Genomic DNA, 25,495 nt, shown 5'->3' with positions numbered 1-25,495 from the left:
ATTTTTTTTTTTTTTAAGGTATGGTAATAGTGGTGTGGTTGTATAGTAAAATGTCCTCAGGGGGAAAACATGCCAAAATATTTAGGAGTGAAGTGTCATAATGCCTGCAGTCAATGTCCAAATGTTTGGCAAAAGAGTGTGTGTATGTATAGAAAGAGATGGAACGGATGTGGTAAGACATTAAGAATTATCTGGGTAAGGGGAAAAGAAGTGTTCACTGTACAGCTTTTAACCTTTTTATGGGTTTGAAAATTTCTAAAAACAAAACAATACAAAATTAATGGGAAACAATTTCTCACAGTGAGTGAGAAGAGAGCTCTAGAATCAATAGACTTGTATTTACATCTAGTTTTGCTACTTCCTAGAGGGAGAACCCTAAAGCAAGTTACTTGTTTCAGTTTTTTTAATCTTTAAAATGGGTTTTTCTTCTTTTTCCTCCACAATTCACTTTACACTTTCAAACTTTACCACAACACTTATGAATTGATTCATATCCATACAGAAGAAAAGGCAAATAGATGTTATGTCTTGTCTTTTTATATCAAAGTAAACTTACATTTCCCAGTTTTAATTTGCATAAGCCTCACAATTCAAACCAAGAAACAATTCATTAGTTTACCACAAAAATAACAGATTTAGTCTTGATAACAGAATTGAAAATAACAACACATTCACATATTGTACAAGTGCCAGCATGATATGATCAAAACAATGCTGGGCTCAGTACAGCAGGAGAAGGTATGAGTCTAAATTCTGGCTTTAACTGGGTGGCTCAGTCAGTTAAGTGTCTGCCTTCGGCTCAGATCAGAGTCCCAGGATCGAGCCCCGGATCGGGCTCCCTGCTCAGTGGGGAGTCTGCTTCTCCCTCTCCCTCTGCCCCTCCCCCTGCTCCTTCTCTCTCTCTCTCCCTCACTCTCTCTCAAATAAATAAATAAAATCTTAAAAAAAATAAATTCTGGCTTTAATTCGTATATAACTTTGAGTGAGTCAACAATCTCTCATGGTTTCAGTTTCTTTACCAATAAAAAAAAGAGGTCAAACCAGATTTCTCCAGTCCTACGCTCCTCTAAGATTCTGCAAGCAAACAGTAGGTTTTCTTCTCTTACTTCTTATGCATTCTATTTTCCCTTTGAGGCTTCTTTTTAATTTTACACTTCAGGTGTATTAATCTTCACGATATTCTTAGCCTAAACCCCTCTCCTCCTCTCTAACTTCCTCTGTCCCCACCTCAGCCCCACTCCAGCTCAAATGGTAGGGGTATCCTGAGATGACTTTTACTTGAAATTTAGCACAATTGGTTTAGTTAGCTGATAGTTAATTAGCTAGGTCCATTAGGCAAAAGCTTAGGTAGTATTTATTCTTGGGTTGTGAAATTCTGTAAACTTTTAAAGTTTAAAGACTCCTTACTTCCTTCCTGGTTCTTATGGCAGCATCTTGCACAAGCCGAGAGACTGTTTGTTTCATTTTCTCTATATTTTCTTCTTTTTGCTTCTCTTCAAGTAGAGCCTTCAGAAAAATAATCACATAATCATTTCATGTTATTATAAATCACATCATTATTAATAAAGATAACATAGTAAGTGATTAAAAACCTCTCCACTGATCACTTTGTTGAAAGCAAACATCTTATTCTAAACTTCTGGGACAGTATCGTGGTTTTAAATATCATTTATATGCTGACAACTCCCAAATTTACATCTCTAGACCAAATATCTTTATGAACAGGGTGTTAATACACAACTAATAAATTACTGAACACTACATCTGGAACTAATGATGTACTACACTATATGTTGGCTAATTGAATTTAAATAAAAAATTAAAAAAACCAAAAATATCTTTCTGAGCCTGAAACTGCTCCAATTTTAGGCCTGATTGAATCTCTCTTTTTTTTTTATCATTACATAATAAATGGCCTTGTGTTCTGATCCCACTACCTTCCAAAGATACCATACACATTCCCATCTGTATTTTTTAAATTGCTTAACAAATTTCTTCCTGCTTAAATAGGTAAGCTAGTGAGAATTAACAGCTATTTTTTATTCAAATAGAATTAATAGGGTGTTATATTAATTTCAGGTGTACAATATAATGATTCAGCAGTTTTTTTTTTAAAATTCTTTTTTATTTCTTTATTTTTAAGTAGGCTCCATGCCCAATGTGGGGCTTGAAGTCATGACCCTGAGATCAAGAGTTGCATGCTCTACGACTGAGCCATCCAGGCACCCATGATTCAATAGTTCTATACATTACTCAGTGCTCATCATAAGTGTACTCTTTTTTTTTTTTTTTAAAGATTTTTATTTATTTATTTGACAGAGACGGAGAGAGACACAGCGAGAGGGAACACAAGCAGGGGGAGTGGGAGAGGGAGAAGCAGGCTTCCCGCGGAGCAAGGAGCCTGATGCGGGACTTGATCCCAGGACTCTGGGATCATTACCTGAGCTGAATGCAGACGCTTAACTGACTGACCCACTCAGGTGTCCCGATAAGTGTACTCTTAATCCCCTTCACCTATTTCACCCATCTCCCCACTCACCTGCCCTCCCTCAACCACCAGTTTGTTCTCCATATTTAAGAGTCTGTCTCTTTTTGTTCATTTGTTTTGTTTCTTAAATTCCACATGAGTAAAATCGTATGGTATTTGTCTTTCTCTGACTTATTTCACTTAGTATTAGACCCTCTAGGTCCAACTATGTCGTTACAAATGGCAAGATTTCATTCTTTTTATGACGGAGTAATGTTCCATTGTATATATACACCACATCTTTATCCATTCATATATGGATGGGAACTGGGTTGCTTCCATATCCTGGCTATTGTAAATTATACAGTAACAGCTGTTTTGATGTAACAACTTTGTGGGAGAGTGGGACAATGAAGAAATAGGGAAACATCATAAAAGAACAATAATAGGCTGCGTTTCATGTCTGTTTGTATGATCACTGGAGAGAATCCTTGACTTTCTGGAACAAGCAACTAAAGGTGGGACTTCTGTAACAATTAAACAGTGGGTCAGGAGGGAGCTTAATACTGTAGCCATAAACGGGCTCTTTAAGGGTCTGTTGACTTCGGACCTGAGTAGATTTAAGGGATAGGCAATGAATATCACTACTTCTCTGTCCATTGTGCTTTACACAAAATGTTCATCTTTAGTGACCTGATATTAACAATGCTCATATGACTAGGCTTCAGAGGGGAAAGATAAACAATTTTGTCTTGCTCTGAACTGTTTTAGCTAACTTAGAGTTTAGAGCAATTTCCAAGTATATTATGTCTATGTTGTGCCTTTCAACCATTCTAAGAGACAGTATTCAAATCACAGATGAAATTATTAGCTGAAAGGCATGACAAGCACCTTTGCATTCTCACAGTTTACATTTGAATATTATTTCCTTCTTACTTATTAGCTTCTTAATATGACTTATATAGCTTGTTTCATTTTTAACAGCCCTCTTGAAAAACCCTCTACTATGTAAAAAAGGAAACATAAATAAAGCAAAGTATTTCCTTTGTACTCCCCATATTTCCCAGTAATTATGCTTATGTTAGGTATTTAATAAATGTTGGTTAAATGAAGTAATGATTTAATGATCTCTAAATAAAGGAGGCAAGAACATTAAAAACAAATCTATCCACTTGGTGACCTCTATGAACTATATACCATTTATATGGAAGTGATAAAAGAAAAAAACTATAATATGTGATAGCATAGGAATCACAATTGTTAGAGGGTTAAAAAAAGAACAGTGACATGAAGGTTCTAGTTAGTAAATCTTTACAGCTAAATTTAATTCCTGTCAATTAAGCTTCTGCTCTATTAATTATGTAGGTGATGAAGGGGAAATAAAGATGAGTAAAATTAATCTGATTCAACTGAATAAAATATAGGGCATACTGCATTAAAGTGCTATAGCAGATTTTTTAAAGTATGAGACTATAGAGGATGAGTATTATTTACATCAGGATTGGAGACATAAGATCTGATATGAAAGCTTTGGGAAAAGGTTTGACATTTTATCGTATTTTGTTTTATTTTATTGTTTTTTTAGTTATCTCTACACCCAACGTGGGGCTTAAACTCATGACCTAGAGATCAAGGGTCGCATGCTCTTCCAACTGAGTCATCCAGGTGCCCCCATTTTATCATGTTTTATGATTAAGTCTTACCATGAAGAATATGTCTGTTAATGGAGAGCATAGCAGTTTCATTTTCATGTGTTCATTCTGTAATTATTGACTCCCTTATTAGGTCATATATATTATTTGTAAACATGTTTACTAGTTTTCTTACCTGATTTTTTTGAAGGTTAGCTTCTTCTAAGAGCTGCATGCTATTTCTGGCTCTTACAATAGCTTCATATTTTTCATTTTCTAATTCATTGCACTTTGCTTGTAACTCTCTGGTCTGTTTTTCCAAATGTGTTTTTTGTGCTCTTAATTGGGTGGCTTCTTGGATTGCTACACAGAGTCTAAAAGTAAATAATTACATTGCAAAAGTCAAATATTTTTAAAGGGAAGAAGGAAAATAGTAGATTTACTGAGCATCTATAATAGAACAAACACTATTCCGGTTACTTTCACGTGTATTTTCTCATTTGATCTGCACCGAAGTTTTATAAAGTAGGTTTCATTATTTCCATTTTAAAGAACAAGAGACCCAAAGAGGTGAAGCATTTGATTAAGGCCATATGGCTAATGAGCTGTGGGGCTGAGACTGAGCCTAGATATTCTGACTCTAATTATGTTACACTTTCTACAGTATCACAGCATATTATATAGTTACATGACAATGTTTTAAAGCAACTCCTTAAAGAATGAGTTATTCTTTCTATTTATATGGTCTTTTAAAATTTTTCCTTTTTTGCTTGGCATCCTTTACCCACTCTCTACCCCGGTAACCCATGTTGATTTACTAATGTGTATCGTTGAATATTTTTCTCCATGTTCATAAAACCGTATACACATATATACACAAGTACATACACAGATATACATACAAAGTATATACACATTGGTCCATAGGTTTTTAAACATAATTTGTGTTATAAAAATGCAAATTATAATATACACCCTTCTCTGCACTTGCTTTTCTCATCCCGTATCTTAGAGAAATCCCCTCAAGCAATACATCCAAAAGCTCTTTCTTTTCCTAGTCTGATGGATGGAACTTCATCTCACTGTTAATTTGTATTTCCCTGATTACTGGAGGGTTTAAGCATATTTTTAGTTTGTTAGCCATGTGAACTGTCCATTTTGAATTTCCTCTTCATATCCTCTGCCAGTTTTTTTCTGATGGGTTATTTGCTTGTTCTTTTATATGAACTCTGAATGTTAAGATATAAACCTTCAGGCTGTTCTGTATGCTACAAATATTTTTCCCAAATCTACTTTTTTTGTTGTTGCCTACTGACTCTATTTAGGAATTCTTTACTACACTAAAACGTTCACTTTAATAACAGCTAAATTTGATTTTTTTTTCAGCTTGTAGGATTTCATTTTTTATAAAGACTATTTCCCTCTTCCATAGATTGCTAATGTAATTTCCTAGATTTCCTCAAAAGACTGCTATGCCTTTAATATTTTTACTGGTAAATCTTAAGTGCATCTGGCGTTTACTTCTCTCTTTTTTTTTAAGATTTTTATTTGAGAGAGAGAGACAGAGATAGCGAGAGAGAGAGAGAATAAGCAGGGAGGAGAGGGAGAAGCAGATTCCCACTGAGCAGGGAGCCCAATGTGGGACTCGATCCCAGGACCCTGGGATCATGACCTGAGCCGAAGGCAGACACTTAACCGACTGAGCCACCCAGGCACCCCTGGAGTTTACTTCTGAATGTGTTATAAGAGAGAAGTCCAATTTAACTTCCAGATTGATGGTCAGTTGTAGGAATACCATTAGTAACTGATAAATTGAAATAATCCCCTTAACATACTTAAAATATGCAAATATAATGATTTACTTATGGATTATCATGTTTCATTGATCTGTCTATTCTATACCCAAATCAGATCAATATGGCTTTATAATAGGTTCTGATACATTCTGGTAAGACAACTCTTCTCTTACATTTCATACTTTTCTTTGTTATTTTCAGGCGTTTCTTTTTTCTAAGTGATGGCAGGAGAAGCATTCTTTATCCTCTTCCCACACCCGCTACCCACACCAAAGAACCGGGAGGAAACTTCCCTGCTATAGCACACCTCAGACTCTCCCAGTTTTGGGAAATGAGTGAACTCAGCCTACCTTTTAGATCTCTATCTTTAAACATTTTTGTTGTTGCTGTTTGGTATATCTGCTTCATTTTGAATGGAGTTAAGGTCTACCACCATTTTAGTCAGGGTTCTTAGTTGCCAGTAGTAGAAGCCAACTCTAATTTAAGCAGAAAAAGGGTTTATTAAAAAGGATATTGGTAAGTTCACAGACTTACTGGGAGAGCTGGAAAATCAAGTTTAAATCTTTGTAGCAAGGGACATGCTCAAAACTTCACCACAGAATTAGCTGATTCTCTCATGAAGAGCTATACTCTGGGGAATTCCAGATTCAGATGGCCCAAAATAATGACCATAACTATATTTTTATCAAAACCACCCTTTCATCAAATTTCCTAGCTTTTGCATCACATATTTAGCTATCCTATTATTTGCTGTACTTAGGTATATTAATGTATCTTTTTCAAAATGGTGTCATTTTTCAATACATAAGGTCCCTCTTTATTCTGTTTACTGCTTTTTACCATGAAACCAGACCTTGTGTAATATTAAGACTGTCACTCCTCCTTTCTTTTTAAGTCACTAATGTGCTCCACTAAAACCTTTATTTTAAATTTAAAACTAATTCTCTTCATCTTCCCTTCCTTGAGAGCTATGTTCTAGTTCATTTATTCTTTGTTTTAGGTGTTTTCTAATATATTACTGGGCCTTACTTTTTTTTTTTTTAGATTTATTCATTTATTTTTAGAGAGAGAAAGAGAGACAGAGAGCAAGGGGGGAAGGGCAGAGGGAGAGAGAGAATCTCAAGCAGATTCCCCACTGAATGCAGAGCCTGACTCGGGGCTCAGTCTCATCACCCATGAGATCATGACCTGAGCCAAAATATATGACATTATTCATTCTATTTTACTGTAGTTAAAGCATTCGTGGAAGAAAATGAAGCAGCCCCAACCACTCTCAAAGAGGCATAGGACATATAGCACTTTACTAGTATTAGTTCACTGTTTGTTTCACCACGGTCTCATCTCTCAAGAACAAGCTTTGTTTAGGACTGGGTGAATTCCAACCCTGAGTCAAGGCTCCTTGACACTCTTATCCAGGCTTCACACCCAGTCATGTCAGAAAAAGCCTTGCAACTAAAAGTTTCACATGCATTCAACAGTCTAGCAGCCCCAGCAACCACTTGGCTCTGAAAAGTCAGACTGGTTTTAGAAGTGGAGTGGAGTTACAGTAAAGCAGATTCAGATCATCAGCTTCATAATTTACAGGTTTCCATAATTTTATAACATAAAAGACATATTACTACTATTCTTATTCTCATAAAGGCATTTCTACATGCTCTTATAAGCCAAATCTTATAAGAATCCTGTCAACTTGCTAAAATTGGGTCAAGTTCCCTCTTTGTAATAATGGTAACAAAAAGGATAACAGCAAAAACTTATAACAACATTCTTTGTGCTAGGTACTTTATATGAAAGAAAACATAATCCTCAATATCTTCAACGATGCTGTGAGATAGGTTTTATCATTAACCTCTGAGGTAGGATATAAGCTTATATTATAGAAGATATAAGACAGGTTATAGCATTACATTTATTTCATAGATGGAGAAAGAGTAGTACAGAAAGGGTAAGCAACATGCCCAAGGTTATTTATCTAGTTACTGGTGAAGTTACAGTTTGAACTCAGTCTGGGTCCAGAGTCCATGTTCCTAATAAATATACTATACTGCCAAACACAAACTTCCACTTAAATGATACAGATTCAGCCCACAGATCTATGTACCTATAACTACACAGCAAGGGGCTGTCATTTCAAGTAAAGTTGGGGGTAAGAAGGCATACTAAAACCCAGGGTATTGAATAAAGTCTGAATATTGAACATCATTACTCTCAGACTCTTTCTTCAACTTTGGAATACACTCAGGCTAGCGCATTTTTACTCCCAGGCCACAGCAGAAGACTGATGAATCCTACCCTGGGGAAACTGGCCCAGGAAAGATTCTGATATATGGGAACTGCTCGAGGAAAAAGCCAGCTTACTGCCTAAACATAATACAGTAAAGTCTGCCAGATCACAACCCACCTATGCACACTTAGCCTCTTATCTGCTTTTTGGTGTCTCTTTTTTTTTTAACTGAAATATATTTGACATGTAACATTATATTAGTTTCAAGTGTACAACATAATGATTTGGTATTTGTATACAATGTAAAATGGTCACCACAATAAATCTAGTTAATATACATCACCACATATAGCTATTTTTTTTTCTTATGATAAGTGTTTAAGATCTATTCTCTTAGCAACTTTTAAATATACAGTACAGTATTATTAACTATAGTCACCATTTTATTTTATTTTATTTTATTTTTATTTTTTTTAAAGATTTTATTTATTTATTTGACAGAGAGAGAATGAGAGAAAGAGAACACATGAGAGGGGATAGGGTCAGAGGACGAAGTAGACTCCCCGTCGAGCAGGGAGCCTGATGCGGGACTCGATCCGGGGACTCCGGGATCATAACCTGAGCCGAAGGCAGTCGCTTAACCAACTGAGCCACCCAGGCGCCCCTATAGTCACCATTTTATACATTACATCCTATCACGTATGTCTTTTATAACTGGAAATTCATAACTTTTGACCACCTTCACCCATCTCACCCCCCTCCCCCCAACCCAACCACCAGTCTGTTCTCTACCTACAAGTTCGGTTTTTAAAGATATGAAATGATTCATGAATTTGTCTGTGGGCCATGCTAATTTTCTCTGTATTCCAATTTTTAGTATATGGGCTACTAAAGCAAGTACTTTGTTATCTTACTTTTAAATATCAATGGATAGAAAGGATCACCAAGCACCAAGAAAGACAGAAGGGCACATAGGAAGAAAAGGAATGTTGAGAGAGCAGAGACAATAATAACAGAAGAAAACCTTATAAAATATATATTTAATATACTGAACTAAGATATAACATCTGTTAAATAAGAATAAGCTACTACAGAAAAGGAAACAGAGTAAGAAATGGCTCTTTAAAATAAAATTAAGATAGCTAAAATAAAATATTCAATAGATGGTTAATGAGAAGAAAATTTAAGGAAACCTCCAAGAAAGGAGAAAATAAATGAAGGAATGAAAAACAAGAGAGAAAAGAAAGGAAAATTAGGGAATCGATCCGTAAGGTCCAATATTTAACTAATATTAAGTTCAAGCAAAATGAACAGAGAAAAAATGAAGAAAACTATCAAATGACAAAATCTATAAAAAAATTCCTTGAACTGAAGGACATGAATTTCTAGGCTGAAATTTCCCTGGTAAGATGAATGAAAAAGGATTCTCACTGCATGTACACACTGTGCAATTTTAGAACACTGATTGTGGTGGTGGTGGGTAGATGATCCTAAAAGTCTCCAGAGGGAAAAGAGGAATCACATATAAAAAATTGTAATTTTGAATGACATAAGAATTTTTTCCTATAGCTAGAGGCTAGACAATTTAAGGAAAATATCAACATTCTAAGGAAAAAGGATTTAAAACCTTGGATTTCCAACCTATGATTCATTACTCAACAAAACTATCAAACACCTTTGAAAGTAGGATAAAGATATTTCTAAATAAGCAAATCTTAAAAAATGCATCCCATGCATGGAGGACATTAGGAGAAGGAAGGGAAAAATGAAGGGAGGGGGGCAATCAGAGTGGGAGAAGAACCATGAGAGACTATGGACTCCAAGAAACAAACTGAAGGTTTTAGAGAGGAGGGGGTTGGGGGGATGGGTTAGCCTGGTGATAGGTATTAAGGAGGGCGCGTATTCCATGGAGCACTGGGTGTTACACGCAAACAATGAATCATGGAACACTACATCAAAAACTAATGATGAAAAAAAAACTAATGATGTATTGTATGGTGACTAACATAACATAATGAAATAAAATTAAATTAAAAAAAATGTGTCCCATGTATCCTCAGAAAGCTGATGAAGAATTAAAATGAGAGGGTCAACAAAGAAAGCAGCAGCCATGGGGATGCAAAAGACACAGGCTCCAATACAGAATGGCAAGAAGGAAATCCCAGGACCACAGTGAATTAAAGTTTTAAAATGAGAGCTCTCATCAGTCCTAGTGAACGGTCTGAGGCAGGGGATGGAGAACACCAGTGGATTTCTTCAAGAAAAGGATGTAATTACAATGACCTCATGTGGTTGACCATATTGAGAGGCATTTTAGAGCTTTGATAGAGTACTTAGCTATGAATTAGTATGAAGTACACAGAAAACTTGCTATGTGAAGAAATGAGATAATTAACAAGAAACCATTGTTCTTTATAATGTTTGTGGTACTATATGATTTTGAAACAATGCTTATATATTTTTCCTTTGATAAAAATAAAAGTAACAATGAATAAAGCCAATTTATCCAATTTATAACTAACATACAAAACCTTTCTTACAGAACTGATACAATAATTAATTTTATTTGGTCAATAGCAATATTCAAAAATATTCAGATTAATTTGCAAATATTTCATAATAAATCAAGGAGTTATAACTATGGAAAAGATTTAAGACTTTTATTCTTTGTAACAATGAAGACTGTTATTCTTTGTGACAGTTTATTATAGACCTTTTTTCTACCTTGTTCTATTTCGTTAAGACCATTAAAACAATTAAAATACAAAACCGTTTTTTACCATTGGGAATAATTATCATTTATTATTATAAGTAGACTCGTTTTAAAATAATAAACTTGGTGCCGGGTCCCCTACATATTCTTCTCTCATTTAATCCTAACGAAACTGCAGCTAAGTGAGGTTGGTTAACTTCTCTAATATATAAAGACAGAATGTACTAGAACCAGAAATCAAAGCAATTCTGCCTCTAAATCTCAAAATCTTTTTACTCCAACAATTTATAGTCCTGTCCCCAGATAGCCTTACTTTGAGAATATCATCAAATTAATCTTCATAAAATATTAATTTCATCATGCAGTCTTGGATAAAGAATTTGTAATACATCACATGAAATCCAAATTTGACTAATTTTATTTCCAAGGTCCTCCATATTTTATCCAACCATATTCACCAATTTCCAACGCATGGCCTTCCAAAAGACCATATTTCAACATCTTTAATTTTTTTTTTTTTTAAGATTTTGTTTATTTATTTGACACAGAGGGAGACACAGCGAGAGAGGGAACACAAGCAGGGGGAGCGGGAGAAGGAGAAGCAGGCTTCCCGCCGAGCAGGGAGCCCGATGCGGGGCTCGATCCCAGGACCCTGGGATCATGACGTGAGCCGAAGGCAGACGCTTAACGACTGAGCCACCCAGGCGCCCCTTTCAACATCTTTAATGAAAGAATTTATGTATTCTATTATGCTTAGGAGTACGGCAGCAAACAAAAAGCTGAACAATGATTAGAATGAAATTCACTATTTACCAGTCACCTAAATGAAGATTTCTTAGTCCTATTTGTATATTATTTTAAAAGAAACACCAAATTTAAAAGTATGAAGAGGTAGTTTAAACCAATTCCACTCATTTAACTTCTGCCTTATTTAGCTGAGCATATACAAACCAGCAAAATCTTTCCCAGAAAGAACTGTCATTCTCTGGAGGCAATTCCCAGGATCCACGAATCATCTAAAAAGGGGGAGAGTAGGGACCCTTTCTTTGGAAGACAGAAGGAAATAACTTATGCTTCTTAGGTGTTTATGACATTTGAAAGGATCACAAATAATAATTTTAAAAATAATAATAGTAATTTTAATAATGGCAAAAAAAGCATTTATTGAGGCCAAAATGTCTCTGATTTTGTGGAACAGAGATGACCATTAAAAACAAAACTTTTTTTTTTTTTTTTAAAGATTTTATTTATTTATTTGACAGGGAGAGACACAGCGAGAGGGAACACAAGCAGGGGGAGTGGGAGAGGGAGAAGCAGGCTTCCCGCAGAGCAGGGAGCCCGATGCGGGGCTCGATCCCAGGACCCTGGGACCATGACCTGAGCCGAAGGCAGACGTTTAACGACTGAGCCACCCAGGCGCCACCAAAAACAAAACTTTTCTAACTGGCAGTTCCATTAAATAGGATACATTTACACCTAAAACAGATTGGCTGAGTGGTGCTTAGAAACACACATCAAGTACACTAGTAACTCTGCTCTCTCTTTTATATAAGTACAAGAGATTTTTTAAGCTTTAAAGTATAGAAACTTTTTTATCATAACAGTAACAATATTAGTTTAATAGCTCTAAAAGGCAGTCAGTGTAAAAATTTCCTTTTCAGAGGTGGCTAGCTGCATACTGGACTTTAAAAAATATCCTCAGATTTTCTTATACATGCACTGATCTCTTCTTAGAGAGCTATTTGGTTAGGCTGTATTATAGCTTCATACTAAAAGCAAAAAAATTTAAAACAATAACAAAAATCCGCAAACTCTCAACACTAAAAAGACAAAGCATTGTTAATGAAAAAAACAACTTGATTCTTCATGATTCAGTATTATTAGAATCAAAAGGAATTAAAATTCACTATTCAAGAGTTTACTGTTTTAAGTCTCTAGCATTTATTTTCATAGCATAGAATATCTACTAAGATAATAGAAATGAAAATCTACAACCACAGACTTTTTCTCTAAGGTTAACACAAAGAAGTTCAGGAAAGCAGTAGTACAATCAAATCAATCAATAAACTGCTGAAAAGTTTAGAAAAGTGCAAAGCAAAACCTAAAAACCCTAGCACTTAAAAATTACAACTCTTTTCATCAAAGTCTCAAGTTAGTAGTTAAAATCAATTAGTTCTCAACTGCCATGAAGAAAGAAATTATTTTTATTAATACTCTGAAGAACAGGAAACAACAGGTCAAACATACTAATTTTTTTTCTCAACAAACAATAAATTAGCTTTGGATCTATGACTAGAACTGAGATCTCAATTTTTAATGTGCTCAGATCAGCAGACTATTTCTGTGTGTAAAAGATTCCAATCATACAGAGTAGATTTTTTGGCTATTAATCATAAAGTGAATTTATGGGCTATGGTCACTGTTATCTTTAATAGGTTACAAATGACAATTTTCAAGTCTTTTAAGGGAACATTCAACAAGGACTAGGAAACAACAAAAACAACAAAAGATTTTTATAGTGCACATTTACATTAAGATAGCGATTAAAGACAACCTACAGAATATATTTAAAGAGTAGTCCAGACCTTCAAAGATTATTGAAAATTACTGCTCCAGAAGTACTTTTTGAGTACTTTTTCTCTTGTGTACCTACTTAGTAAGATAGTTTTTCTGTTTAATTTTTACCCAATTTTGTTTTTCTGCTTTAAGATGGAAAGAACATTTTTGATTTGGGGATTGACTAAACTTGACTATGACTGCTTTGGGGAAAAGGAAGAGAAAAATGATCTTTGAATATACATTCAAAATATATCAATGTTTTGAACATGATTTTTAAAATAAATAATGTCCAGTAAATCAGATTTAAAACCTAGGATTATAGTTTGTTTAGCAGTTATAAAATACATATTCTAGAAAATATCATAAACTGAAACTCCAATGTGGAAAACATTTTGAAGCTTATAGAGAAAGCTAGATGTATTTAACAATTTACCTTGTTTCTAATTGTTTTATACTAGATTGTAACTGCTGTAAACGCCTATCTGATGCTTCCTCTCTTCCTTGGGCAGACAACATTTCCTCCTCCTAGAAAATAAAGAAACTGGAAGCTTGAGTATGTGAAAATACAATACATCATTATACAACATAAAGAAAAGAATTCACTCTATAAAGTTATTACACTTCTAGAATTTCATATCTAAGTTTAAAGAAGGGATACCAATACAGCATTATCTAATCAACTCCTTAAAAATTGATCTAGATGTCTGAGAGCTGTCCATGAAATCTGTTTCACTAAAAAAATTCTGTAGCATAGTATTTACGGTATGACTCCTTTTACATTAAAAAAATTTAAACATATATGCATATATATATATACACACACAGAAAAACATCTTTAAGCTATAAACAATCTGTTAACATTGATTATTTCCTAGGGATAGACCTGCAAGGTAATGTTGCATTACCTCTATTATATATTTTGTATATATGTTGTGCTCTTCTTTATATTTTTCAATATTATTTGAATTTTTAGGAATAGCATGCACTACTTTTATAACTAGGAAAGTAATAAAATTGAAAATAAACAAGCAATAACAGTTTGGAAATAAATCATGTACATACTAAAAAAAGGGGAAGAAAACCTCACTATCGATTTTGTATTAGAAAAACAATAATAAAAAGTCATTGCATATAAATTTCTACCAATATTTCAAACTATTTCTATAGTGCAAATCTAACAAAACAAAGCAGGGATTTGTATGTAAATAATCTGCCTTTAGAATATGCTCTTTTAAAACTTGGTTATACAGCATACCATTACAATCATAGGATATTTCTTCTCTGACCTAGCAATGCTTTGAAATAAACAGGTTTGATTTGTACCACCTTTAGAAAAAATCCTGTTTATCCTTTCTTGCCTACTGTTGTGTTATTTTTTACATACCATTTTAATTCTATTGACTTTTAGCTATATCTCTGAATTAATTTTTAGTAGTTGCTCTAGAAATTATAGTATGTATCTTTAACTCATCCCAATTTATTCAGAGTTAATATCTAGTTCAGAGAAAACATGGGAACCTTGCAACAATGTATTTATCTCCATGTACCATCCTAGTCTTGAGTGCATTGTTCTATTACATCTGCGACTTTACAAATCCATCACATAGGTAGAGGTCATTGAACTCTACCTCTGAAACTGATAATACATGGTATGTTAATTAATTGAATTTAAATTAAAAAAAGAAAAATAAATAAATCCATCACATATACTGCTCAATCCTCCTTTAAAGCAGTCATATATTTCAAGGTATTAATGAGAAAAAAATGTACAAAAATATTTCATATTTACAATTGTTGTTCCTCTTAATTTCTTCCTATATCTGAGTCACCATCTGGTGTCCTTTCCTTTTAGCCTAAAGAATTTCTTTTGTCATTCTTTGGATAACAGCTCTGCTAGTGACAAATTCTCAGTGTCATTTATCTGAAAATTATTTTACCTTCATTTTTGAAGTACAGTTTCACTGGACATAGAATTCTTAGTGAGCATTTTTTTCCCTTCAGCACTTCAAATATATTATTCCAATGTTTTTTGCTTCCACGTTCTTGTAAGAAGTCAGCCATTACTCTTACCACTGTTCCTCCGTTCATGCCATTTTCCTGTTGCTGCATTCAAGTTTTCACTTTATAATTGGCGGTCAGTATTGTAATGATGTGTAGAAGTAATTTTCTTTGTGTTTATCCTACCTGTTTTCCACCAAATATTGGAAGTTTCCAGCCATTATTTCTTTAAACATCTTTTCTGTCCCCGTCTCTTCTGCAATTCCAATTACATTCCTGTTGGCTTGCTTCGTATTTTCCCCCAGATCTCTGAGGTCTTGTTTATTTTTCTTCCATCTTTTATTTTAAAGATTTTTATTTAGTTATTTGACACAGAGAGAGAGAGAGAGAGCGCACAAGCAGGGGAGAGTGGCAGGCAGAGGGAGAGGGAGCCTGCTGAGCAAGAAGCCCGATGCGGGGCTTGATCCCAGGACTCTGGGTCATGACCTGAGCTGAAATCAAGAGCCAGCCACTTAACTGACTGAGCCACCCATTTTTCTTCCATCTTTTAAACTGTTTTTTTTTTTTTTTAATTTTATTATGTTATGTTAGTCACCATACATCATTGGTTTTTGATGTGGTGATCCACGATCCATTGTTTTCATATAACACCCAGTGCTTCATGCAGTATGCGCCCTCCTTAATACCCATCACCGGGCTAACCAATCCCCCCTCTGCCCCCTCTAAAACCCTGTTTGTTTCTCAGAGTCTCATGGTTCATCTCTCCCTTCAATTCCCCCCCATTTTTCCCTTCCTTCTCCTAATGTCCTCCATGCTATTCCTTATGTTCCACAAATAAGTGAAACCATATGATAATTGACTTTCTCTGCTTGACTTATTTCACTTAGCATAATCTCCTCCAGTCCCATCCATGTTGATGTAAAAGTTGGGTATTCATCCTTTCTGATGGCTGAGTAATATTCCATTGTATATATGGACCACATCTTCTTTATCCATTCATCTGTTGAAGGGTATCTCGGCGCTTTGCACAGTTTGGCTATTATGGACATTGCTGCTATGAACACTGGGGTGCATATGGCCCTTCTTTTCACTACATCTGTGTCTCTCGGGTAAATACCCAGGAGTGCAATTGCTGGGTCATAGGGCAGCTCTATTTTTAAATTTTTGAGGAACCTCCACACTGTTTTCCAAAGTGGCTGTACCAACTTGCATTCCCACCAACAGTGTAAGAGGGTTCCCCTTTCTCACAACCTCTCCAACATTTGTTTTTCTTTCCCTGTCCATTTCTGCCATTCTAACTGGTGTAAGGTGGTATCTCAATGTGGTTTTGATTTGAATTTCCCTGATGGCTAATGATGATGAACATTTTTTCATGTGTCTGTTAGCCATTTGTATGTCTTCTTCAGAGAAGTGTCTTTTCATATCTTCTGCCCACTTTTTGACTTGATTATTTGTGTTTTGGGTGTTGAGTTTGAGAAGTTCTTTATAGATCTTGGATACCAGTCCTTTATCTATAGTGTCATTTGCAAATATCTTCTCCCATTCTGTGGGTTGCCTCTTTGTTTTGTTGACTGTTCCCTTTGCTGTGCAGAAGACTTTTATCTTGATGAAGTCCCAAAATGTCACTTTTGCTTTTGTTTCACTAGCTTTTAGAGATGTATCTTGAAAGAAGTTGCTGTGGCCGATGTCAAAGAGGTTCCTGCCTATGTTCTCCTCTAGGATTTTGATGGATTCCTGTCTCTCATTGAGGCCTTTCATCCACTTTGAGTTTATCTTTGTGAATGGTGTTAGAGAATGATCGAGTTTCATTCTTCTGCATGTGGCTGTCCAATTTTCCCAGCACCATTTATTGAAGAGACTGTCTTTTTTCCATTGCATGTATTTTCCTGCTTTGTCAAAGATTATTTGACCATAGAGTTGAGGGTCCATATCTGGGTTCTCTATTCTGTTCCATTGGTCTGTATGTCTGTTTTTGTGCCAGTACCATGCTGTCTTGGTGATCACAGCTTTGTAATATAGCTTGAAATCGGGCAACGTGACGCCCCCAGCTTTGTTTTTCTTTTTCAACATTTCCTTGGCGATTCGGGGTCTTTTCTGAGTCCATACAAATTTTAGGATTGTTTGTTCCAGCACTTTGAAAAATTAAACTGTTTTTTGGATAGGAAAATTTCTGTTGATCTGTCTTCAAGTTCATTGCTTATTTCTTCTGCTTTTTCCAATCTATTCTTGAGCCCATCTAATTAAATTTTTATTTTGGTTGCTGTACTTTTAAACTCCAGAATTTCTATTTTTAAAATTATTTTCTATTTCTCAGTTAAAATTTTCTATCTGCTCCATCACTGAAGCCTTATTTTACTCTAACTTAAATACACATTTTCTTTAATTCCTTTAACATATTTATAACCGCTTATTTGAAGCCTTTGCCTGCTAAATCCAAGAGCTAGGTCTGCTGAGAGTGAATTTCTATGGACTGCTTTGCTTCCCCTACCCCAGCCCCATCAGTCACACTTTCCTGTCTAGAGAGTTTTGGCTGAAAACTGGATAATATAGATAATGCATTGCAGTTACTTTGGATTCTGTTTTGTTCTTGAGGATTATTAGTTTTTCTGTTCAAGGAGGCAATTATCTTGCCTCGATTCAAGCTCTGGAATGTTTCCCCTATAGTATGCAGCAGCTGCCACATGTAATCAGTTCTTGTTTCTTTCCATGGTTGCTTTTTTACCTAGGCTTCCTGGAAATTCTCTTGTGCCTACATACTTAAAGGATTGGTCAAGTTTGGGCAGGGGTAGGGCTCATCCTCTTCATGATTTTGTTGGTCTTGGAGATTCCTCTGTAATTTCAAGCTGCTCTGCCTGCTTTGGGCTCTGTCCTCTGATACAAACATTAAGGCTTCAGCTTTCTGTTGCTTGAAAAGCACACATTTCAGGAATGCAATCAATTATAAGAAGTGGTAAACTCAGATATATAGTTCCATATAGCTCTATCTTTCACGAGTAGTTTTCTTTCAGGTCTCTGCCTACTTTTTCACTCAACTCCCTCTCCTACCCCCATATGCATACTTTGGCTGTTAGCCATGGATCTGGTCAGAGTTTATACTCAGAATTTAGGTTTCTCTCTCTGTTTTTTGTTGTTGTTGTGCTTTTGTTGCCAATATTTCTTCTTTAAATTTTCAACTGCTTTTCCTACCTGTAACTTTGATCTTGGCTATTTAAGTCCATATAAAGCTGTTGTTTTCTGAAGCCACAGCTATGGCGGCTGGCAAGAACTCTCAGGTCAGAAATTCAAAAACTTACAATTCGTACCTCTTTCAGTGTCTTTCTGTTTTTGGGTGTGTCCCAATGTTTTAAAGAATGTATCCAAGTTTTATAACTGTTATCTATGGGAAGTTTTACATAAGCCTTTCACGAATCACCATTATTAGAAATCTATAATCAACTTTCACCTATTAGGAAATAAAACTTAGAAAAGTTACACAGCTAGTCAATACCACAGCTAGAATTTTTAATAATTATATCCACCTAAATCTAAAGCCTGACCTTTCCTTGACACCTTCCTGAAATGTCACTATTACACATAAAAACCAGGGTCTCTTATGCCAATAAGTATTTCCATAAATAACACAAAATGTAGTATTACATGCTTCTTTTTATCTATGTATTACCAATTAATCAAACTTCATCTTGTCTTAATATGTCTTTCAGTAATGATGTATCTAGGAATGATTACAATGTTTTACTGACTCAGGATAAAGTGAATGGAAGTAATTTCCAAAATTATAATTTAGCTTCCTAATTTCATATTTTATATTTAGAGAGCAATAAAATGATTAATTTCTTTTCCAGCAACCCTCTTTAACACCTAATCCAAAAAATATTAATAAAATTCACAGAAAACTAAGCTATAGGCTTCCAGTTGTCTTAGAAATAGGAAAATACCTTCTTTTGCATTTGTCCTTGAAGATTTTCAGCCATGTTATTTAACTCTTCCACTTTTGCTGCTGCAACGCTCATATCTAACTTGGCTTGCCTAAAATAGAAAGTAAGTTAATAAACACTTTTCATAGGCCATAAAGAATTAAAAAAGCTAGAAAAGAAATCTAAATTTGGTAAAATCACTAGTAACTCTTATGCACCTAAAAATGGATCTAAGGGGTAGATACTGAAAGATTCCTTTATTACTGATAAAATGCATGTGGAAGAGTAAAGAGGAAAAGTATAGGTGAAGGGCAGGGGTATAAAGTGGGAGTTATTAATACTTTATTTGGATAAATTATATTTCATACTCAAATGATTCATATTTCATGAAAAAGCACTTTATCATCTTAGTAAATTACCTAACAAGAATGGCAGTGCTAAGTAGAATATCGTTACATTAATAACTTCCTGAATTTATAGAGTTAAAGAAATATCACTGATTGGCTTTTCTATGAAAATGAACAAAAGCTTCAATATTTGATCACTCCTTAAATACCAGGAGTATGTATTATATAACCACTTAATATAATGAATTCAAACATTTGTCTCAAGATAGTATAATAGTTAATTTTTTTAGAAATTGTAGTTGCAAAGGACAAAAATAACAAGTTTTTTGAATGTTCCATTAGTATCAAATAAGTTTCAATATCTTCTTGACTCCCCACAGAAAAAGATTTTAGAATAATAAGCCTTTCTGAAACAGAAAAAAAGATTTTTAATATCCTACCAATTAAGCATTAAGTATGAAACAAAACACTTGGATTATGTAAAAAACATAAACATATTCAGGAACAAAGCTACTTTAGTGTAGGAATTGCCCATATTTATTTCTTAATTATATTTTATGTAGGTATTATAAATCAACCATTTCAGTGCTATTGGGCTTAAAAAATTATTTGATGAGAAATTCACAGTATATGTTAATTGATTTACTTTTGGCTAACAGTATTTATATATTACATTACTGATTAGCATAAGACAATAGGAAATAAAAATCTAACAGTAGCTAAAATGTATCAGATAATTATTAGGTAACAGAAACTGTCATAAATGCTTTGCAATCATCTCACTTAGTACAATTAACTTTCTCTGTGAATTAAGTATTATTAAGACTATTCCACCAAACTAAAGTTGAGAGTGAGGTTGACAGAGATTTACCAACTTGCCCGAGGATTCACAAATTAAGTAATGAAACTGGTATTTAAACAGAGTTCTCTATGATACACTGTCTACAAAAAAAAAATGGTTCCAATAATATAAAATTAAGCACTTTAGGAAAATGCTTTGTTTTGAATAAATCTAATTTATAAAAATCTGAATTTATCAGACATAAAATAGACTTTTTTCTACTTGCAAAACTGTTCACCAACAACAAAGCTAAAACCAAAAACCACCTTATACCAATGTATTTTAAATCTCCCTCAAGGTTAAAGATAATTTCAGGACTGCAATTATCATATGAATCAATAAATGAACCTACCATTTATAACATCCTGTATATTTTAAAAGGAAAAAATTAAGTAGTGAGATACTTAGGTAAGGCCATGGCATGATTAAGAAAAAAAAAAGATCAGTTAGAGAGACAATCAGAATACGATGCAATATGGAAAACCCCAGAGTCAGGAACCTAGTTCTGTCACTAACTAGGAATGTGGCCTAAGGCAATTCACCTGACCACAAGAGTCTCAGCTATCTTATGTCCAACAACAGGGAGGTGGATTAGATAATCTGCAAAGACCAAGACCCTGCAATAGATGATCTCCTGATTTCTAATTTTCCTAATGATTCTACTTCTAAATTGTCTTTCAATTGTGTATTCCATTTCCATTTCATGGCCCAACCTTTGGTCCCATCATTACTTCCAGTACTAGTCCAATAGTTTCCAAACTGAAGTCCTCACTGTGGGTCTCTTCCTTAATTCAATTTCTATAATGCATCTTATCTGCAAATTAAGGTTAGCTACTGTTAAAAATCCTTGTTTAATAACATTTTCTGGATTCCCTACTTCTTTGGGCACACAATCAACACTCCTCTGCATGGCATATAAGGCTAATCATCATTTGGCCCCAAGGAGTCTCATCTCTTGCCAATTCCCTTCATGTTAATTTATGTTTCAAGTATAACAGAGCACTAACTAACTGTTTCTTAAAACAGATCCTTGTCTATTTTTTCACATTTGACTGAACTAAACTCCCTCTTTTTCTGATATATTCCTCAAAAATCTTCAAGACTTAGCTCAAAAGACTCCTCATCTCCAGTCTTCCCTAACTTCTTCTAGGCAAAAGACCTTATAATGCCAGTCTGCATAATACATAATACTTTGTACATTAACACATACTTCCTTGTGGAATTGTAGAGTTTATAAAAAAAATGGAATATAAGATCATTAAAGGCAAGAATCACATTTTATTAATTTTAAATCCTCAGGAGATAGCACAGTACCTGGCATATGGAAGACACGTAAATATGTCATAAATCAATGAAAAAGCATAAAAGGAAAGGAGATAAAGAGTAACAGTTACAACTTATATCTTGATATTTTACTTTAGATCCTGCATATCAAATTTGATATTCATGTGTGTGTGTGTATATATACATATATATATATATATATATATACACACACATATATATATGTATAAGACAGTAGGAAATAAAAATCTAACACTAGCTAAAATGTATCAGATAATTATTAGGTAACAGAAACTGTATATATATATATACACACACACACATACACATGATATATATAAAAATATATACAAAACTATATATAAATATATAAACTATATATTAAAAAATATATACAAAATACATATATGTTTATTCCTACCTTGTTTCACAAGATAGAAATGAACTAAATACTTCCTTCTACTTCTGACATGAAATACTAAAAAATATTCTAGAATAAAAGTTGTAAGGTCTGTCTTCTGGATATTCCACCACCACAGAAGCCATGTGAACTGGGCCAATCACTTAACCTTTCTGAGTCTCAGAACTGTAGCTGTAAAATAGAGATTAAGAACAATTTTCCTGCATAGCTCACAAAATTAACATAAAGTTCAAATAAGTTAATGCATATTAAAGCACTTTTATAAACTTTATTGTAGTTTATACAAATGCAAACTATTATCATAATTTCGCCCTTTTTAAGAATTTAAATTGTCAAGAACTGTGTGGTAGAGCTAGATTACAGCTGAGAAAGCTTTGGGATGCTTGAATTTTTAGCCTTAACTCTTGGCCAAAAAATGGAAAGTAGTATTTATGATGTGCTGCTTCAAGCCTGAATCCCACCTGGTAACCCCCAAACAGGATTTGTCTACTGATGGTTTTCACCTCGGACTGGTTAGACAACAGGGATGGACTATGTTAGCAGAGGGGCAAAAAAAGACACATCTTGGTAACTGAATCTGGAGACAAAGCATGTCTTTGTCTAGAGACCCTAAGGGTGCTTGTGGCTGAATGTCACCTGTACCCCCTATGCTTGTTTATGCCTTTTTTTAAACTGCCTTAAATTAAAAATAAATAAATAAATAAAATAAAAGCCTTATGTGAGTATGCTCTGCAGAAACCTGTCGTTCCTTTCAAATATTCAAACTTGTGAAACCTTTAAAGAAATCAACAAAAATAATATTAATTTTATTTTCTGAAAGAAGTTTAATAACTATATGTTTATACTATTTTACATGCAAATGTCTTAAGATATATGTCTCTTTATGGACATAATTTTATAAAAGACAAAAATAGTTTTCTTTTTAGAAAAACACATTTGATAAAAAAGAAATAAGAATAACTAAATATTAACAATTTTAATGTTATAACTACTCATATATTTATTTTTTGCTCCAAAGGAATAGTTTTTAAATGCATAGTATTTCATTTTCTGGTATGCTTCCTTGTCAAACAATTTAAAACTTCTGGGATTTGATTAGCAGAGAGGAACACAGCTGTGGAGTAAGAGGACTCTAGGCTCGTCTCGTCCCACAAACACAACTAGATAACTATCAAATCATCCTAAATACCCCAGAAATTGACATGAAGACAGAAGAAACTCTACAACTAAAGGGAGAGAAGAGGCCACACTGAAAAAGTTAGGAAGTGCAGAGACAAGGTTTAGGGGAGAAATGGATCATGGGTGCTGCAGAGGGGAAGGGGTGGTGGTCAAGGAGAAGGACAAGAGAGGGGGAGTACACAGGGGAACACACAAGGATAACATTTCCCCATTGGCTTAGAAAATGAAAAGGGTTGAATTCTGAGTTCTTGGAACCAGCAGGGCTTAAAGCATTGGAATTTTATTTATTTATTTATCTTTTTAAAGATTTTATTTATTCGACAGAGAGAGACACAGCAAGAGAGGGAACACAAGCAGGGGGAGTGGGGTAGGGAGAAGCAGGCTTCCCACGGAGCAGGGAGCCTGACGTGGGGCTTGATCCCAGGACCCTGGGATCATGACCTGAGCCGAAGGCAGATGCTTAAGGACTGAGCTACCCAGGTGCCCCAAAGCACTAGAAAATTTTAAAGGTCGGTGGGCTTGACTGGGATAGAGTCTAGAGGGCACTGTGCTGCCCCTAGAGAGAAGGCAGGTAAACAACTGGGAGCAGACAGCACAGAAACAGTGATCTGCAGAATGTATGGGGAGATTATTTGCTCTCCTCAGAGTGCATCCCTGAGAGGCAGCATTCACCGAGACACCTCTCTGAAAACACAGGAGCTGGCTAGTGCCATTTCCCTCCCCCACCCCTCAACATAAATACAAAGCCACCTGTGGGAAGCAGCACAGCGTGAATATTGGCTGCCTAAGGTGCTTATACCAAACCCCAACCCCCTGAGCTCTGGTGGGACTGCCCTTCTTAGTCAAACTTGTCTCTGTCTCAGCATGGTGGGCCCCTACTCCAGAAGACTAGCACAGACCCCTGCCCACACCATGTTTCCAGACCAGAGGGTCCTGCAAAATGAGAACAGATTTAGATTTAGGGCCTCAGTTCTGGTGGAGGTGGTATCAGGTCTCATTTCACAGACAGACCAGAGCACACCTCCTTAAAACTCACTACATTCAGTCACGGACCAAATACTGCCCACAGGAGGCTAGGAGAGCCTCTGCAGAAGACTGGCCTGAAGGACAGAGCAGCCAAAACACAATAGCAGAGCATACTCAGTACACAGTGGAGACACTCCCTGAAATGCCAAACCCTGGGTACTACACGATTTCTTCTTCATAAGCCCAGTACTTTCAGAAGCAGGAGACGTAACTGGCTTTTCTAACACACAGAAGAAGGCAGAGATTAGACAAAATACTAAGATGGAGGAATTTATCCCAAATGAAAGAAAAGGATAAGACCATGGCCAGATATCTAAGCAAAACAGATATAAGTAACATGTCTGATGAAGAATTTAAAGCAACAATCATAAGGATACTTAGCAGGCTTGAGAAAAATAGAATACATCAGTGAGACACTTACCACAGAGATAAAAGAGTTAAAAAAGAATCCATCAGAGATGAAGAATACAATAAACGAGATTGGAAACAAGTGTGATGCTATGAACATCAGGTTGGAAGAGACAGAGAAAGGAATTGGTGATCTAGAAGACAAAGTAAAGGAAAATAATGAAGCTGAATAAAAGATAGGAAGAATTCTGCAAAACGAGAACAGACTGTATGTATGTAATAACATTCGTATTCTAAGAGTCCAAGAAGAGAGAGAAAAGGTGGCAGAAAATTTATTTCAAGAAATAATAGCAGAAAACTTCCCTAACTGAGGGAAGGAAACAGACATCCAGATACAGGAGGCAGAGAGAACTCTCATCAAAATCAACATAAGCAGGCCAACACTAAGACATACTGTATTTAAATTTGCAAAATACAGTGATAAAGGAAAAAAAATCTTAACAACAAAAAGACAAAAGAAGTCCTTAGCTTATAAGAGAAAACCCACAAGGCTAGCTGGAGATTGTACAACAGAAACTTGGCAAACCAGAAGCGAATGGCATGATAAAGTCAAAGGGCTGAATGGGAAAAATCTGCAGCCAAGAATACTCTATCCAGCAAGGCTATCAATCAGAATAGAAGGAGAGATAGAGTTTCCCAGACAAATAAAAACCAAAGGAATTCATGACCACTAAACCAGCCCTGCAA

General features: G+C 35.0%; 1 protein-coding gene across 1 annotated transcript in view; it reads right to left on the bottom strand.

Moving 5' to 3' along the window:
• Nucleotides 1-25,495, bottom strand: part of SCLT1 (sodium channel and clathrin linker 1) — a 191,619-nt gene that overhangs the window by 87,622 nt on the left and 78,502 nt on the right. Inside the window, exons 12-15 of the mRNA XM_021681497.2 lie at nt 19,324-19,414; nt 13,824-13,915; nt 4,295-4,472; nt 1,408-1,506 (exon numbers count right to left, since the gene is read on the bottom strand). Of these exons, the coding sequence (XP_021537172.2) occupies nt 1,408-1,506; nt 4,295-4,472; nt 13,824-13,915; nt 19,324-19,414 (460 nt within the window). The remainder of the gene's footprint in view (nt 1-1,407; nt 1,507-4,294; nt 4,473-13,823; nt 13,916-19,323; nt 19,415-25,495) is intronic.

This window comes from Neomonachus schauinslandi, chromosome 2 (genome assembly GCF_002201575.2).
Source record: "Neomonachus schauinslandi chromosome 2, ASM220157v2, whole genome shotgun sequence".
NCBI lineage: Eukaryota > Metazoa > Chordata > Mammalia > Carnivora > Phocidae > Neomonachus > Neomonachus schauinslandi.
Note: the sequence above shows the minus strand (reverse complement) of the source record. Positions and strands in the feature narration are given on the sequence as shown.